The sequence below is a fragment of the Apteryx rowi genome, unplaced genomic scaffold (genome assembly GCF_003343035.1).
Source record: "Apteryx rowi isolate R43461 unplaced genomic scaffold, aptRow1 scaffold_1419, whole genome shotgun sequence".
Classification (NCBI taxonomy): Eukaryota; Metazoa; Chordata; class Aves; order Apterygiformes; family Apterygidae; genus Apteryx; species Apteryx rowi.
Genome location: NW_020447663.1, coordinates 6,719 through 23,270, shown reverse-complemented (window position 1 = coordinate 23,270; position 16,552 = coordinate 6,719). Strand labels below are relative to the sequence as shown.

General features: G+C 49.2%; 1 protein-coding gene across 3 annotated transcripts in view; it reads left to right on the top strand.

Moving 5' to 3' along the window:
- SELENOI (selenoprotein I) overlaps window positions 1-12,417 on the top strand; it is a 35,490-nt gene extending 23,073 nt beyond the window's left edge. For 2 of the 3 annotated variants that reach the window (XM_026058022.1, XM_026058024.1), the window contains exons 7-10: window positions 1,010-1,058; window positions 1,527-1,707; window positions 2,511-2,693; window positions 6,111-12,417. In XM_026058022.1, coding sequence (XP_025913807.1) covers window positions 1,010-1,058; window positions 1,527-1,707; window positions 2,511-2,693; window positions 6,111-6,227 — 530 coding nt within the window. In that variant the 3' untranslated portion in view covers window positions 6,228-12,417. The remainder of the gene's footprint in view (window positions 1-1,009; window positions 1,059-1,526; window positions 1,708-2,510; window positions 2,694-6,110) is intronic. The other variant, XM_026058023.1, reaches the window with a different exon arrangement.
- Window positions 12,418-16,552: the final 4,135 nt, after the last annotated feature.

Here is a 16,552-nt window from a genome sequence, read left to right as displayed (position 1 = left end):
AAGTCTGGCCTTTCCCTCTGGTGCTCATTCAGAACAAATTGCGGCAAACAGGGGAATAACATGGGTGAAACTTAGCGGGGGAGAACTATTTTTGCTTGATGTAATTTGATTACTCAGAAGTTCTTGTTCGATTTAATTTTTCTTAATCTATATCTGTTTCTTTCTTTAGGGGTTAATTATCTCTGCTTAATTTCAAGTTAATATGTTTGAATGGTTACATTTAAATCTAATGCTTGCACTTTTTCTTAATCAGGAGGATATCTGAGCTTTGCTTTGGCAGCCATATAATTTAATAGATGAATAATAAATGCACTTAGTCATTTTCTTATGTGGAAAATGGAGCATGACGCATTTGCTGACCAAATTTGTGCACTTGGATAGGAGTTGGGTTATTAAAAGCAGAAATACTATGTGCAGCTCTATTAAAATACATAATGTTGGATAAACAAGGAAGAAGTTGTGATAGACTCTCATAGGTTTGAGTGTAGCTGTTGTTGTTTCTTAATGAGGTTGAAGTTTTCAACACCATTTACGCTCTTTGTATCATTTTCAAGTTAATTCAAAATAACTTTTTTTATTCCACAAATGGGAACTGAAAATGCTTGTACATAGTGGGAAAAATAGCAAATTGGCTTCAATATTAAGACTGAAAACTCCTTAGTGCACAGCAGTGTGACTACTTGTAGAGTTTGAACTCACCTCATGTTTCAGTTAAAGACAGTATAATTAAACCTTGTAACAGTTTAAAACATAAGGCTGGGCTCATTAATGCAACTTTTTAAAATTCAGAAGTCTTTAATTTATAGCAGACCTTAACTTGTAACTACAGCTCTTGAACCAGAATTATGATTGCCTACTTTTAACTGTGCTAGACTATTCTTGCTGCGCCTCTGAGCTATTTTTGTGGCAAGCAACTTAAAGCAGAGCGCAACCATCTGTCCGTTCCCGGGGTGCACATGACGGAGATTCCCTCTACCGTGGGGCAGTAACGTGGCTCTTTCTCTTCCAGCTTGTGCACTCACTGTGACGCTGCCAATGAGTCTATATAACTTCTACAAGTAAGTTTCTTCCTCTGCAAGTCTCCTTCCCCATGCTAACACCTTTGCAAGAACCCCCAAACCCTCTTATAACTTGGATTTCTTAATAGTTTTTGGATGACTGTCTTTAGTGTGACAAGGTGGCTCTTACAGATCAGAAGGTCCCAGTTTGTAGGGCCCACCACAGAGAGTGGGCTGGCAGCCTGCTGAACAGGGTCTTGCAGAAGGGCCACCAGCTGTTGAAGGCTTGCCCTGTTGTTCACAAGCCATAAAACCAACGAGGCACCTCTGTAATTTGGGAGCTTTTTAACAACGTTAACAAGCAAGATGCACGTCTTCCTTGTGTGTCTGCACTTATGGACTGATATCAACAGCTTTGGGTAGCAGTGTGACCAACAAGATCTTATAGTTCTCTTGTGGAGAAAGGGACCAGGTAACTTGTAGCTGTGGTTCCAGGTATTTTCATTTCTTTGATCTCTTGCCTTTCAGGGCCTATAAAAATAACACCTTGAAGCACCACTCTGTGTATGAAATCACACTACCACTGGTGTCCCCAGTGTTGCTCTTCGTGCTCTGCACCACTTGGATCTTTGTGTCACCGATGGACATCCTGGAGGTCCATCCCAGGCTCTTCTATTTCATGGTTGGAACAGCCTTTGCTAACATTTCTGTAAGTGCTTTATGCTCTGGTCTGTCCTTTGGGAAACTGAAGTGTCTCATGGTGCTTGGGTGGCAGGAAGAAAAAGACCAAGTTCCAACTGGAAGAAAGAAGGGAGATATGAAGATTAGCTTAAAACAGCTTTTCTATTTTGCCTTGACTGAAAGAACAAATGGGAAAGTGGGCAGAGGTTGTAAAGTCGGCATTTCTGTACTGCAGCTCTCGCTCTTGAGAAACCAGAGAAATAGTTAAATTGCATGCATCCTCTATGTTGTGAATAGCAGACTGCTGATATAGAGGGAGTTCCTGCCTTTTTTTTTTTTTTTTTTGGCTTAACTTAAAATGGGAGGGACTAAAGCTTTTGTCAAAATCTGATTTAGCTGCATATTGCATTTGTATTTGCTTGAGACCTGAGCAAACAAAGGCATCTGTGCTTGCCATCTCAGATGTGCAGCCATGGAGCTCTGTGTATCCGTGTTCTGGGTCCGGCAGCTGAGCCTGCTGCTTGGCAGGATTTTCTGCAGATAATGCTGGAGAGGCTTGGTCAACTCAAGGGAGCTCCTTTTTCTCTGAAAGATGCCCTCGATGCCTGTCTCCTGTGACTTGTCTGCCCTGCTTCATGTGCCCTGAAGGAATTCTAATGCAAAGAAAGATCCTGAGTTTTCTGGGGGGGAGTCAGTGGTGGTAGTTTTAAGCGCAGATGTTGGTACATGTACATACGTGACCTTCCTGTCTGCGTGATGGATGGCTCTGGCTTTGCAGAGGCAGTACCGGATGCGAGCCAGGGTACCTCTGACAGCTCTCTCTTCCTGCAGTGCCAGCTGATTGTCTGTCAGATGAGCAGCACGCGCTGCCAGCCTTTGAACTGGATGCTGATCCCCATAGCGGTGGTGCTCTTTGTGGTGATGTCTGGACTCGCACCGAACGGCGAAACACTTCTCCTCTACTTGTTAACTGCTCTCCTCACCCTGGCGCACATCCACTACGGAGTGATAGTGGTACGTAAACTCAGTGTTTAGGCTTTGGGCTTAGCTGCTGTGCTCTGATCATAGGATTTACATGGGTGTTGCGGTTGCCTGGGGTGGAGAATACTCTGGTTAAAAATGGGAATATTGGTGAAAATAGCTGGGGCCACCCAGCTTCCTTTCACACCATCTGCGACCACGTGAAACTTGAGGCAACTTCCTTGCAAGGTTGTGTGGGCTGTTGCGTAGGTTGGAAACAAGCTTTCCACGATGTGATCGGGGGCTGTTGTATCAGAGGTTGGTTTGAAATAAACACGGCAGCAGAGATGCAAGTATTTAACTCATCTTGGTGGCAGTTGCAGCTTAGAGACCAGCGGTTGTATGCAAGCTGAGTTGGGTTGCCAGAAAGATCACAGGGGTTGTATTAAGGGTCAAACAAGCTTGATCACGCTGGGACCCAGGATGTGGGCTGTGGCTATAGACAAATTAGGATTCAGTGACACAGAGCGGTGGTTGATGAGGGGTGTGAGGCTGAGTTCCAGGCACTTCATCTGTGTTGGCACGTGCCGCGTAGGCCTTGATGTCTGGCTGAGGCTGGGTTCCCTGCCACAGAACCTCAGGCAGCAGGAAGGGCCGTTCCAGTAGATATCCAGAGTGGGTAGATGTTGTCTGGATGTCGGGCAGGAGTTCTTAATTTGGGATTTTTAGTATTAAAAAACTAAACTGCTGTTACTGTTACTCTGGCTAATGAGCTCGGTCTGTGACCTTCCTGGCATGCCCTGCGCATGTTGTTGGCAGATCCAGGCTGTAGAGGGAAGGTGTCACCGCAGAGAACACGGTGACATTGCAACTGCTCGGCCTTCRCCTCTGCTGCAAGGGCTGTGTGGAGATCCAAGGACTGATTTGCTCCCTTTGCTCAGTGCAAACGCTGCCTGACTCCCTGAGCTTTGATTAATAGAGAAGAGAAAACCAGCTCTGAGGAGTCCCATTAGAAATGCCCCAGGACACCAGGACACTGCTGAGAAACTAGGGCAAGCGACCCTATGTTCCCTGCAGAGCTGGTTGCTACCATGTGTGTACCCCCTCCTTGGAAAGTCCTGTCACCTAGGAACTTCAGGTCTAATGTGGAGCCTCCAGAGTCAAGTCTGAACTGTACTTATAGTAAGGAAGCAATTCCCAGGTTGTCTTGCCTTTCCAATTAGTGTAATGAGGCTTCTGTGCAAGTAGGATTTGAATAGCTTAAATAAATTTGGTCTTGGAATCATAGCTGAAGATGGGGGACTGATGAAAAGGTGTAATTCTCCTATCTACCCGTGCTTGCCCAACCCCTGCAGTGAGTTTCTCAGTGCTCTGCTCACCTGAGTTTCTATGTTTCCATCATCCACCCACTCCAGGCCCATCTACACAGTCTCCTCTACCAGGATAAAAGAGCCTGTATTGAGCTGAAGAGTCTTTTAAGGCTCTTTGAATAGCATGTAATACCAAACTATTCCTGACTTGGGAGTAACAAATTGGAATAAATCCTCTGTCCTGACTTGCTGCCCAGCTCAGTGTCTGGTGCTGTTCAGCACTGCTTGCTTCTGATTCTTGTAATGACTTTTACTTTACGATCATCAAATGCTTGTGCTGCACTATGCTTTTTATCCTCTTGTCTGCTGCTCTGCTTCTTTGTAGTTCTACAGTTGTTGCTAATTCACGCTAATATGGAAAGAAAGAGGCCAGATATCGGAAGCAGAGTAACTTCTTTCATCCTGTAAACTGGAAGCCTCTAAGCTATGGGAGGCCAACTGTAACCAGTCCAAAGGGGTTGCGGTCACAGCATCCTCCTCCCAATTCTCCTGGGTGGACTCATGTCCTCACAAGCGGTTGCTGATGCTCGGCAGCACTTTGCGCACCCCAGACCCAGCCGTGGCTGGTTCTGCACGACTGCAATGGCTGGTGGAAGTGGGGACTGAGCTGGTGTGGGATCAGGGGAGGGCAGGGAGCTCAGATCCTGGTATGGAGGCTTCAGGGAAGCAGTGGGAGAGGAGGTGATGAAGCTGTGCATCTTTCTGTGTGTGATGCAGACCTAAGGGCTGTCGCTGCTGTCAGCAACAGTACACCCCAAACTGTGCTGTTTGGAGATGTCTGGCTGCTGGCCCCGCGCTGGGCAGAAGCTGTGTTTGCTGGTGCCACTGGCGCCTTATGGAGAAGCCCTTTGCCTTGGACGGGCTGGGGGGAGGCAAGGAGCGGTGAGGCTGGGGAGCAGGGCAAGCAGGCCCCCTGAGACCTGGCTGTTCATCCATCGCTCTGTGCCTTGCCAGCTGGAGAGCACTTAGAAGTAAGTGGTGTTTCTGGGGCTAATGGCCTGGTGGGACTCTTTGCCTAACCTTGTCTGAAAGCACATTTCCTAATGAAGCTTTTAATCCTGTGTGGTTTTTCTCTTTTCCTCAAAAGAGGCAGTGAGAACTTTCTTTCTAAGGCTGGTGTAAAAGGGGGCTTTGTGGGGGATGTTGAACAGCTCCTACAGCGTTACGTGCAGCCTGCATCGGCACGTCTCGGGGAGCAGCCTCCCTGGACGGTCCCGTGTGGATCCATGCAGCGTGGAGAGTGCTGTGAGCAGGCTGCTCTTACAGGGAAGGAACTGGGGGAAGGAGGCTGGGCTCTGCTCTCTTTGCAACCTAAGTGAGCAGTGCTTATCTGGGGAGCCTCGTGCTGCTGCACAGGGGTTTGGCTGGCAGGGCTGGTCCAGTACTGTGGGTGAAGACCTGTATTAGGTCTCCTTGCTGTGATATGTATCTGTGAGCAGGCCTGATCCTGCTCACTGTACAAGTACAGTTATAACCCTTCTGTGTCTTCATATTCAGTGCAAGATATTTGACTCTCAGTTCTAACTGTGGAAGGATTTGGGGAGCAATTTTCCACATAGATATCTGAGACTATTGAATTAATTTAGGCAAGATATTAAAAAATATTGCTCAAAGGAGCAGAGAGGGAGCAATGCTGCAGGGTAAAATCCTGAGTGCCTGGGTTTGGGGCAGAATGGTTCTGACTCTCTCCCCTGATGGGAGGGCAAGATGGAGGTGAGCACACACCTGGACAGGCCAAGCTATTCCTTCTGTTCCTCAAAGCTGTTCTTCCAGCAGCATCTGGGATTTAACTGCTGTAAAACCCTGCCATATAAAACCACTTGGGGAAGAGGGTGGAGAAATTCAGCCCCACCTGGTGCAGTGGGAGAAGTTGGCACATGGGAGGAAGGCAGGGCAGGACCTGCTAGCTTCTGTGCGCGGTCTGGAGAAGCTCAAGAGTTTGGGACCATGCAAAACACAGTGGGCAATGATGAGAAAATGGGTGCAGGAAGGTGGCAGGGCCTTTTCATCGTGGCAAGGAACTGGTCCAGCTCTCTGCCCACTTTCCTTCTCAACTGTCTGAGCCTCACTAACTCAGTCTTCTTGTCTGCCTTGTCCCCAGGTGAGCCAGCTGAGCAGGCACTTCAATATACGGCCTTTCTCGCTAAAGAAGCCCACAACAGATTGACTAGGAGTGGAAGAAGAGAAAATCAGCTTGCAGTCTGCAGAAGTACTGTAAATAACTGCTGCAAATACCTGTAAATACTTCAACCATCACCACAGATCTAAACCTATCCTCTGGACAGACATCAGGGCAAAGTACGCATGGTTTCCAGTGCAGCCAGGGCAGGATTGGTACAGAATGGCCCCCGCTGCTGTGTGAACACAAGTCTACGGTTATTTGGTGAAACTGGACAAGGAGGGTAGCCTTTCAGGTCTCTATTACTGTATATTAGACCAGCTGAATGTTCCCGGTGAAACCTCAGATTCCAGTTCTTGCTCAGATAAAGCTGGTCGGGGACGCAGATGACTTTACTTGAGCGAAGCATCTCGACCTGTTGCCAAAAACAGCATAGCAACTGATTTCTACAAGGTCAGGGGAACATCCTGGTGGTAGGGGGATTCCTCTCTGTCTCTAATCCTGTCAGACAACTATTATCCTGAGCCAGTACTTAAGGAACAGCTGGTGACAGTTCTCTTGTTCTGTCCTGCCTTCCTGCACTAGCCTATTCAGGCAAATACTTGCGACTTCTTAAGAACAATTTCTAGCAGTATTCCACGTGGGGGGCTTAGGAATCAGGACTCAGTTTCATTTAAAAGAGGGAAGGCAGCTTCCCCCTCCCCTGATCCAGCTGCGGGTACCTAGGACCATGTCTCGACACTGTTCTTGTCTGTCCATGCGTGTTCCCTGGCTGGCATTTGGGGTGTGGGCTCCAATTGGCAGTGGTTAGGGCAAAAAGTGGCTTAAAACAGCCTCTGTAACATAGAGCCAAACTCCTCCTTCATGCCAGTATGAACTTGCTGTTCAAGGTCAACTCCATGGGGTCATTACATGCTGCCTGGACCTCTTGTTTTGTAGCATTACAGCCAGGCCCGCTCTGCACATAGCCCTTCCCACCAGACCATCAGCAGCAAATCCACAGCTTAGAAAAGCACCTTAATAAATGTTGTGTTGGTTGCGTGTATGTTCACTTTCAGAAAGCTCACCGGTGTGGGGGGTGAGGTCCTTTTCAAATACCACTTTATTTTCAATACCATTGTCCCCAACAGCTGCGTGTCTCATCCAGGGATATATTTGTTTAACGTCCATTTGTAAAAGGCATGTTTTCATTGATTTTATTTTTTAATTTTTTTTTCAATTGAGTTGAGTGGGGTGGTGAAGACTGAATGCTGATTTTCTTTTTTGTTCACTTTATTTAATGAAGATTTGTGCTTGAATGAAGAGTGTAGCTTAAACCCAGGCTCTGGAAAGGCTGCATCCGGAAGCGAACAAGCACARCAGATTGTTCATATGTAATTTACCATGGGAACAAAGTTGCTTATACACTGATTATTGTGCAACGTGGTTTGTAGAAGCTTGGTCACCGAATTTTCCTTCTGCAGGTGAAGAATCTTCCTGCGGTAGGAAACCTTCAAACTGTAACTACTATTTAACGCTTTTTCTTTTGTAAATTTGAATCATTGTCATGCAGACTACGAGACTTGAAATCTTGAATTTGGTTCATGGCATTCACTGTACATGGAGCGTGACTGCTCTGCGTGTTGTCACGKGTGAAAACATGGTTGGTCGGTCACGGTACGCCCCGCGAGGAGAGAGCTGGATCGTTCACCTGCGGTAACGTCGCGGGGAGGGCTTGGTGTGGGAATGTGAGACTAAATGTCTGTATGTTCATGTGTCTGTATGGCTACGTGTCTGGAAAAGGGTGTCTAATCTGGGAGAGGGGGCAAATGGTTTTCAGAGTTTATTTAATAAAGTAGCTTATTCTATGTATTTTACTGACATTGTACAGAAAAAAACCTAAGTGTACGGAGGAATTGGGCTGTGCTTGAATTTTGACTCTTGCTATTTAATGAAAWATGAGGGAGATTTAAATCACAGTTGCACAAGAACTACAGGGAACTTTGAAATGGGACACAACAGTTATATATGGAACGTGTTCAGATAGGAAAAATGTGCTAGCAGCACTGACACGARGTGGAGGTTGGATGATTTCTCTCTAGTTAGGTGTTTGCAGGAGCAGGGAATAACTGAGCTGCTCCCTCAACTTTTCGGTTGAGTTCTGGGGTCCCAAGGCTGGAGCTTGTGTTGTCCTGCATCTTCTCGTTAGCACTGCTGGGCCCTAAGGACTGGGCCAGTGCTAATGCTGCGAGAAGATGCCTGATCTTAAATCTTGGGGTGTCACTTTGTCTCCCTAACGCACAGTTTGTCTGTTGTCTCACCTACCTGTGGGCTAGTGCTCACATAGGAATATACCCTGAAAAAAAAAAAAACAAAACCCTTTGTTTCTGAAAGTTAAACATGTTAAACATAAGCAGGACTTCCTCTCTAAAATCCTGCGAATATTTGTCATGCTGTGAGACAAAGACATCTCTTAAAATCTGGAACCACTTCCTATCTACACAGGCTTTATCTTTGGAGAGTCCTGGATTTTGGTGCCTTAATTTATTGCACCTTCAAACTAGAAAAATATCTACTAAAAATCAGTGCTGGAAAACGGGCTCGCTTGTCTCTAGTGCTGCTTATCACAAGGCAGGCTTATGGCAAAGCGAGGTGAGAGCAGACCTGGATCTCGGTGCACATCCGACTCTGTTCCTGACACGTTCTGCTGCGAAGCTGTGTGGATTTCTGTTTGGGCTATTTTAAACTAAATGACTGCTTCTCACAGGTTCTGGGTGAATGGAAATACTTGAATAGAAAGACCAAACTGATTTTGCCATGATGGGGTGCGGCATGCTGAGAAACAAACTATTTATTAATAATAATGGTTTTGTTTTAAGTCTTAAGAATAAATTTATTCCTTTCTCACTAACAGTATCTGAGGGTAACTGTATTATGGCAGTACTTAATTGCCTTGCTGGTTAGATTCTGTCTTCAGATCTCCTCTCTTTCTGTTAATGGACAGTCCTTTTGGCATGATGGTGCTCTCTTGGGAACGGACAGAATCCGTATTCAGATCTGGTAATATATGCACTCACCCTTTTACTTTTCTTATCGTGTATATGAGAGCTGGTCTGTGTTGTCTCTTCTTCCAGGCGCAGTTTCTTTAAATTCTTAAATTCTTAATTTAATTCTTAAATTCTTTAATTACTGAAGAACTTGCTGAGCTGATAGTGAAGCTGTTTTATGCTTTCCTAAATCTGTTTCAGTACTGCACATTTTATCTCTATCCAGAATATTGCCAGGACTAGCTTTGGGGAACGGTGTTGAGGGCTGCAGTCCTTCAGGCCCCAGACCTTGGCTAGAGGAGCCGGTGCATGTTGTGTGGCTCCTGTGCCAGAGTCCTGCTGCTGGGACGTCCATCTCCTCTCCTTGGGCTCCAGGCACGTCTTAGCACTGTGGAAAGAGGTGGCTGGGGCTGCCAGCAGCTCGTGTTTCTTACAGCGCTGTGGCTGGTCCTTTGACCTGAAGCAGGGTTTTTTTTTTGTTTGTTTGTTTGTTTTTTTGGAAGCCTGGGACATATTAACCAGCGTCACTGCAGGAATCCTGTAGCCGAGGTGGAGAGGCAGCCTCGCTTCCAGGCTGAGTTAATCCACCCATTTTTTAACTCAGTTTTATGGTTCATATCTGCAGCTCCTGCCTCTGAGCTGATCCAGGAACCCAGCTCAGGAATTAACGAGAGGGGCCAGAGCTGAAGGTGAAGTGTAGGTTTTGGGACCTCTTTGGGTAAAGGTGGCTGTCACACTGCCAACATCCTACGAGTGCAAATACCGCAGCTGACCTGCGGGCTTGCAAACGTCTGAAAATCAGGCACTTAAGTATWGTGGTTTTAGTTGGTTCCTTTCCCACAATGTGTCTGCACTGCAATTAAGTCCTCTTTTCTGTCTCAGTTGCTACAGGATCTTGGTAACAGTCTCTTCTGGCTCTGAAACGTCAGTAATCTAGTAAAAGCAGCTCTGCCAGAGTCATGGGAGCAGAATGTTAAAAGCATGAGCTTTTAAGGCTCTTGAAACGTATATTTAAGCTCCTTAAATAGAGCTGGCCTGATGTTACTTTTCAGGAGCATTGAGTACCTGTAGTTTCTAGTCTGAGAGCTGGTTTGATCTGTGCCTCTGAATAACAGGTCAGTTCTAGCAAAGCCCCTAAATTCTTATCCTCGGAGAGCGTTTGTACCTGCTTGTTATAGACCTGGAGAGTCTCCTCTAGAGAATTGTTGCTTTTGAAACTAAGATTATTATTATTATTATTATTATTATTATTATTATTATTTTACTCTATTGCATCCAAGAGAACAGTTGCTTTGTGCACAAATGCAAGCAGTTAGCTAAAGCTCTGGTGATCATAGCTCATGGCAAAACTGCATAGGGGTTTTGTATCCTTTTCAAACTTGCATTTAGGTCACTTATCTGAAACAGAGTCTTGTTTCCAGTTGTCCCTTTTTTGCTTAGCTTGCATCAGTTACCTGGAAAGTGGGAATTCTTGTTGCGTGCTGAAGGATCCCTTTCCTTACGCACCCCCATCCGAAAATCTTTTAGTGCAGTGTCAGTTGTGCTTAGGTTCTGTGGGTCAGTAGGGTTGATCGAGCTGAGATGGAGCCTAAAGCTCGCTTGCTCTTTGCTTCTCTAACACAGATCTGCAACCCTGGCATGGAGTTGCAGCTTTGAATATCTTGCTTGCCTTACCCACCTGTTCTACCTCACAGCGCTGCAGCGGGAGCAATGGCCGAGGCGATGTGCGGACTGCTCAGTGCTGTCCTGGGACATGGCGAAGATGGACGCTGCACTAACCTCCTGCTTATGGAAAAGGCCTCTGTTAGTCTGTAGATGATCCTTTGGCCCAGCCAGGTGTGGTCAGCATCACCTGGTGCCCTTTGCCCCAAGCAGCAGGGAAGGGAAGAGAAAAGCACTGCTCAGACTGCAGAGGCAGAGGAGCTTTGCCAGCCCCAAGCCCAGGATATCCCTAGGAAGAGCTGTGGCTGTGTCGATTACATTCCAGCAAGCTCACTAATATTTCCTTTTTTTTTCTTTTTTTCTTATAAATCAGTGATGGCCTCGTTCAAAGATGTGAACTTGCCTTGTTTAGTCTGCCAGGACCTTTGGTGGTAGCTGTTGGTTTGGTATAGTTACTTTTGGGCTTAAAACAAAACAAAACAAACCCACAAGGTACCACTTGCCGAGGCACTTCCAGTGGTCCTGGCTGGGCAAGTCCTCCTGACGTCTGCGGGGAGCAAGTATTCAAAGCACTGGCTGGCTGGAAGCATCTCCGGGCTGGTCTCCAAGGAGGTGTTGAGGGGATTGCAGCCCTCAACGAAACTCGCTGCAAAACCACCCCAGAAGGTGCCATTTGTCTCGGCAAACGGCATCCACAGTGGCCGTTCAGTAACAGTGGGTCAAGATTTGGGCCCTCCTCAATCAAAATCTTGCCTCCCCTGTGCGGGGAGACTTGCTTGGTACTGTTTCTTGAACTTTTTACTGAAATGCGTTCTGGTTTTACTAGTGATTAATGTTTCTCATTGCCAGCCCTGTCTGGAAGGGGAAGGTTATTCATGCAAGGATATTCTCAGCCCAGGTCTCCTTTTGAGTGAGCGCTGTATCAAAGCCTCTTTTCCAGTTGTAACCCTATAACTGAAGGCTAAGCAAACCTGTGGAAGGGCTCCATGGAGCRAACAGGGAGGAAAGACTTCCCTAGTGAGTCATTACCTGGACCTGTTGCCCTTTACAGCCTGGCCTTCTCCCACGGACCTGCTGTTGGGTAGGGACAGGGTTGGCCGGCTGTCGCTGCTGCAGCGCAGGCTCAGTCTGCTGTCCCACTTCCTGGTCTGGGCGACCGTAAAACAACATGTGCGAAGAAGCTCTTGGTCCTTGTGTTGGTGTTCTGGTTTGGTTCTGTCCCTTCCCCACTGAGCCTTTCTGAGATGCCACCGTCAGCAGGGGACTGGCATGGCTTGGGCACCGCACTGCTAGGTTGTAGGTGCCGTACAAGGAGGCTGTGGCCGGACTCTGCCCACCCCTGGGCTGGGACCAGCTCGTCTGCTTCCCTTATAAAACACCAATCAAACAAGCAGACCTAGCCGTGAGTGGTTCTCGGCACTGCTACGGTCCTACGGGTTCCTGATCACTTCACCAGAGTCGTCCCATTGCTGGGAGTTTAGGTACTGAAGTGGGTTTGAATTCCAGTCTGTTAAATGCTATTACTGAGATATTTATTGTGTAAAAARCAAACAAAAATCTATTAAAGTTCACTAAAGAATAAAATTTTCCAAGCCTTTTAATGGTGTTTGTCTGTCTTTTCAATTAATCCTCTCTGTGTGCCCAGGGCAGAGCACGGAGGGGGCTGGCTTCAGGGCCTCCTCCTGGCAACCTCGCTTTCAGTAACTGCTTTTGCCAGGGAGCAAGTGGAAACTTGAACAATATTTGTTTGTTCACACGCTGCTGCAAGGAAGGGAGGGAGCTGTCTGGACCGGGCTGCGTTTCCTGGTGGGCTCTGRTTTCTGCAAGGAAAAGGCGGTGCTGCCCCTGTGCCCTGCTCACCCCTTCTCACGCACAGCCTGGTGGCAGCCTGCCTGTGTTAACTGGAGCTGCAGAGAGCCTGGGAGGTGGAACATGGGCACGGAGGCTTGCACGGGGTGGGTGCAGCATAGCCTGTTATCTGAAACTTTGCCATCCCAACGGACTTGCAGTGAAAGGCGCTGGAGTGAGCTGGTGCATTAAGTGCATCATTGCAGATGATGGTGGGCTGGCTGTGCTGAGACATGAGCCTCTCCTGGGAGAGAGATGAGTGTGGAGSCTGGTGCTGTGGGAGGTCGGAGCAGCTCTTGTGCTGTATGGGGAAGACCAAGTGCTGGGGGCTTTRGTAGCTTGGCTCAGTCTCCGTGGCMCTAGCAGCCTGGCTGTCAGGATGGGGKTGTTGAAAATCCAYGTGGCCRACAGTGGAGGAGAAGGTGGTCTTGGCTGGGAGCTAGCACAGCCGCCTGCCAAATGCTGCAGGTTCCTCCCACCTCTCCAAGGCAGAAGCAAGTTTCTCTTCCATCATATGGATCCCACAGGAGCGAAGTGGCTCTGCCAGCTGTAGGCTTTTCTCCTTTGCTCTGTCACACTTACTATCAAACACTGAGGGGTGTCTGCACCTGTGAGGAGAGTGGCACCTGTTTGCCTGAACAGGCTCCAACAATAATTGAATTTAGAGTAATTGGAGAAATGAGAGGACAAATGCAGTGGCTGCATTTGCAAGTGGCCCTGGAGATCCTTGCTGCTTGAAGACCCTGACCCTCTGCTCCTGCTGCTTTTTGCAGCCCTGCGGCTCTGCTGTGGAGCTTGCCTGTGCTGGCTGCACTCCTGGGGAGGAGGCTTGGAGGAGATGGAGAGCCTGAGCTGGGACAGGGTGAGGAAGAGCAAGGATCATAGGAGGCAGATGGGCACCCTGAATTCAGTAGCTCCACAGTCTGTACAATGAGCAAGTGCCTATGTTTTCTGACTCTTCCTTTCTGCCTCTGCAGCCAGTCCCCTGCTCCAGCATTAACTCCTAGGTCCCTGTAAGAGTTATTACTTACCCATTAGCATGATCTGTGCACACATGGTGGCATGAAGCAGAGGAGTGTGACCTCCAGGGCAATGTGCAGAGCTGATTTCTTCCTCGCTGGCTGATCCTCTGCTCCTCCTTTGCTGCGAGGTGGATAGAGCAGTTAGTTGTGGGTCCGAGGAGGCAATGGGTAAGAGCTAACTGTGTGGGCATAGCTACTGCAGAGAGGCAAGCGGGATGTGCATGTGAAAGGCGATAGGACTGGGAAGCACTGTGCCCTGCTCCTCTCCCACCAGGGCAGGGCGCAGGGACAAGAAGTGCTGGGAGAAACCTCTCTCTGCTGCGCTGCGCTGGTGGAGGGGGTGGGAGTGAGGGGCCTGGCTGGACGAGGACCAGCAGCCACTGCAGAAGGCTGCTGAAGCTTTTCTTTCTGCTGGGCTTGGCTGAAGCTTTTCTTTCTTCTGCGGATGTTGCTTCCCCCAAGCTGGGGGGAGAAGGTGGGATGCAGGCATGGAAACTCGCTCTGCAGCAAGCAAAGCTGGTCGGGCCRGGGGCTGCAGCCCTCCTAGAGCAGAAGAGCTGGGCAGTTCTTGGGCTTTGCCCTGCACGCAGAGGTCCTCCTTTCCTTGCATGGTGTGGGACCTGCTTGAGGCTGCCCCGTGCGTGGGTGCTGGCCCCAGCCTTGCTGAGCACAGGCAGCTCTGGATCTGTCCCTTCTCCAGGCTGCATGCCCTGCTCTGCGACACACGTGCCTGGGGTTAGCCCTAAGCCCCACACAAGTGGTTAAATCTCTAAAAAGCCCTTACAGTTGATGCTGAGTTTCCATGGACGGTGACCAGGGCTCAGCCAGCGCTGCTGCCCCCTCCGTCAGCRCTCACGCTCGCTTGGCGCTGCGACTGCGCAGGGCCTCTGCGAAGGGGCTGCCGGTGCTCCCGGGGACGGCTCTGYTCCAAAGCGAGGGGCTTGAAAGAGGCAGTGGACAAAGGTGCTGAATTTCGCTAGATGACCCTTCCCTGCCCTCTCCAAGCAGGGATCGTGGTCTGCTTTCATGGTCACTCATCCAGATACCTTCCCAGTCACATCTGTAGTGCTCACCCCAACTACCCTCAGGAAAAAAAACGCCTTTTCYGAGCCCCAGGAAGAGGTTGGGTAACACTAGAAACGGTGTTTTCCTGGTGACAACTTGATGGCTTCGATCCTCTTAGTAAGCCAGGCAGACAAGTCAGGACTTGGCTCTGCCCGGACAAAGCTCCTCGTGGTCACAGCGATCTTTAGCAGCACCGTCAGTGCCTTAGCRCTAATCGGGGTGATCCAAGTCTTATCGCTACGCGAAAGCAGACCGAGCTTCACGCAAGGGAATAAGCTGCTCCCYGCGTCTGTCGTGCTCAGGGCTGGAAACTGCAGATGCCTGTTTTAGCTGGGGAGACTGAGGTCATGAATTAGGGAAAATATCCCAGCAAGACGCAACCCCGCTTCATCCTGGTGGCAGGGAGTGGAGCCGGTGTCCTCAAGGGCTGCTGAGGACCCGCTGGCCCAGGTCAGATYGGGTGGACTCTGCTGGGGCAGGGATGGGAAGATGATCAGGAGACACAGTTCTTGCTCCAGCACACAGCCTGCTGTGCATAAAAAAGGACCTAGGTAAATGGTGAGAACTGGAGGGAGGCAGTTAAAGAGAAGGGAGACCTAGCTGGACCAGACGATCTCCAGAGGTCCCTTCCAAYCGCARCTAGTCTGTGTCTGTGATAGGGRTGAAGGAGAGCGGCCGGTGAGCCTCAGCCACAGGGAGGAGAAGAGCTGCTGTCCCCCTTCCAAACACGTACCTTGGAGGCTGAGGGCATCATGCTTCGTGACCACAAAACTGCATCACAGATGAGTCGGACCCAGAGGCCTGAACTGCTGCTTTGTGTGTGCAGCTTGAGCATGCCCAGGAAGGCTCAGTGGTGGCACAAATCTATATGGAAAGGAATYGACTGGTGGCGCCTTTGGCCAGGGCAAAGAGGTCTCCAGTCTCAGTGCAGAAAGCACTACTTCTACTCTGGAAACTCATGGAGGACCCAGCTGACTGGGTGAGGTGCAGGATGTCTATCCTGTGCCCTAAAATCCACCTCCACCAGCTGTCGGCTGCAGCGAAGGCGAGGTCCCATGCTGTTTGCTCAGCAGAGGTGAGAACAAGGTTTGTCTTCGCGGGGGTTTCAGCTGCAGCTCAGCCTTAGCCCCTGCTGCAGTTTACGTTGTGTGCCTGGCGATGTTCAGACTGGTCCTCTCGTGCCTGGGGCTGCTTTGCCCTTAGAAAAGCTCTGCCTTTCTCTGCTCAGCATGTGTCTGGTCACCGTAACGTGGGCTCCCGAAGTCCCCACGCCAGGAAGCAGCGACGAGTTGCTGGCCTGCAGGGTCAGTCGCCAGGCTGGATGCTTGGGGCTGGTGGTGCTCTGCACCCCGGCACAGCGTTGACTCACTGGTGACCTCCTGGAGCCAGCTGACCCTGCTGGGGTTTATATTTAAAATAACAAGAATTGTTCTAAAGAAAGGTGTGTGACGGATGGTGCTGTTGGAGCAGGAGCCACAATCTCCTGCCGATGAAGCTGTGGGTATTGAGAGAGTCCCAGGAAGCCGTTTTGCTCCCCAAGAGAAGAGGCCGCTCTGCATCTCACAGCCCTTTGGTGCACTGCCAGCCATCTCCCCCCACCAGGGACATCGCAGCCCTGCAGACAACGTCACATGGAATCTGCCACCACTGCAGATCTACCTGAGCTTTCAAGGGCTCCCACGTTTGCTCGTGACACCTGGCTCCCAGCCTGTTCTCTGGGAAGGAGGTGCTGGGCACAGCAAGGGCAGCTCCTCCGCTGGTTCGCTTTGTGCTATGCGTTTTCATGGCCTGGTGTTTTTCC